At 64.0% G+C, this 1697-nt stretch overlaps 1 protein-coding gene across 1 annotated transcript in view; it reads left to right on the forward strand.

The window, feature by feature from the left end:
• Positions 1-1128, forward strand: part of ZFP36L2 (ZFP36 like 2 zinc finger CCCH-type) — a 1996-nt gene extending 868 nt beyond the window's left edge. The window contains 1 exon segment of the mRNA XM_007445738.1: positions 1-1128. This exon segment is cut by the window's left edge and continues 10 nt beyond it. Coding sequence (XP_007445800.1) covers positions 1-1128 — 1128 coding nt within the window.
• Positions 1129-1697: the final 569 nt, after the last annotated feature.

A 1697-nucleotide genomic window follows, 5' to 3' on the forward strand; every position in this document is an offset into this window, starting at 1 on the left:
GATCGCTCGTTCAGCGACAACGGCGAGCGCAGCCAGCACCTCCTGCACCTGCAGCAGCAGCAGAAGGGGGGCGGCGGCTCCCAGATCAACTCAACGCGCTACAAAACTGAGCTGTGCCGGCCTTTCGAGGAGAGCGGCACGTGCAAGTACGGCGAAAAGTGCCAGTTCGCGCATGGCTTCCACGAGCTGCGCAGCCTGACGCGGCACCCCAAGTACAAGACGGAGCTGTGCCGCACCTTCCACACCATCGGCTTCTGCCCCTATGGGCCGCGCTGCCACTTCATCCACAACGCCGATGAGCGGCGGCCCGCGCCGTCGGGGGGCGCCTCCGGGGACCTGCGCACCTTCAGCGCCCGCGACGCGCTGCACCTGGGCTTCCCGCGGGAGCCGCGGCCCAAGCTGCACCACAGCCTCAGCTTCTCGGGCTTCCCGTCGGGCCACCACCAGCCCCCGGGGGGCCTGGAGTCGCCCCTGCTGCTCGACAGCCCCACGTCGCGCACGCCGCCGCCACCCTCCTGCTCCTCGGCTTCGTCTTGCTCCTCGTCCGCTTCGTCCTGCTCCTCGGCCTCGGCTGCCTCCACGCCCTCGGGCGCCCCGACGTGCTGTGCCTCTGCGGCGGCAGCGGCAGCGGCTGCGCTGCTGTACGGCACCGGGGGCGCCGAGGACCTGCTCGCGCCGGGCGCGCCCTGCGCCACCTGCTCATCGGCCTCGTGCGCCAACAACGCCTTCGCCTTCGGCCCGGAGCTGAGCAGCCTCATCACACCTCTCGCCATCCAGACCCACAACTTCGCCGCCGTGGCCGCCGCCGCCTACTATCGCAGCCAGCAGCAGCAGCAGCAGCAGCAGGGCCTAGTGCCCCCCGCGCAGCCCCCGGCGCCGCCCAGCGCGCCCCTCCCTGCCAGCGCCGCCGCGCCGCCCTCGCCGCCCTTCAGCTTCCAGCTGCCACGCCGCCTGTCCGAGTCGCCCGTGTTCGACGCGCCCCCTAGTCCCCCGGACTCACTGTCTGACCGCGACAGCTACTTGAGCGGCTCCCTGAGCTCGGGCAGCCTCAGCGGCTCTGAGTCCCCCAGCCTCGACCCCGGCCGCCGCCTCCCCATCTTCAGCCGCCTCTCCATCTCCGACGACTGAGGCAAGAGGGCGCTAGTGAGGAGGAGGAAGGGAAGGTCGTTCTGGGGGTGTTGGAGGGCGCCCCTGCAGTCGCGCCCCTGCTAGGGGCAGGGAGGCTCGGGAGTGTGGGGGACTGACCTCGGCCACAGACTGCTGGCCGCACCGAGCACTTGGACTCGAACTTGTGTGCCGGGAGGGGCCCCCCACCCCTCCCCTTTCGGTTTCCTCTTGTTTTGTTTTGTTTTTTATTATTTTTATTATTATTACGAAGTTTCATTCTTGTTGAGCGAAAAAAAGCCTACGAACTTTTTCTATTGAACAAAACATTCACAACAGAGCAGTTGTGATGCGAATAGAACAAAAACCAAACACAAACTTTTTTAGGTCTCCGATGAGTTTGGGACTTTAGGAAAAATCAACCCGGCACCAGCAGCTACCAACCACCATTCCATATCTTCACTTGTAAAGCATTAGTTACAGTCCAGATGTGGGGACTCTTATCTTGAGAGAGGTTCCTAATTGTCTCAGACCAGTGTAAACAAACAAGCCAACCAACACCTTGCTAAACCTATAAGCTTTTAGAATCCAAT

Source organism: Lipotes vexillifer, unplaced genomic scaffold (genome assembly GCF_000442215.2).
Source record: "Lipotes vexillifer unplaced genomic scaffold, Lipotes_vexillifer_v1.1 scaffold278, whole genome shotgun sequence".
NCBI classification, from domain to species: Eukaryota; Metazoa; Chordata; class Mammalia; order Artiodactyla; family Lipotidae; genus Lipotes; species Lipotes vexillifer.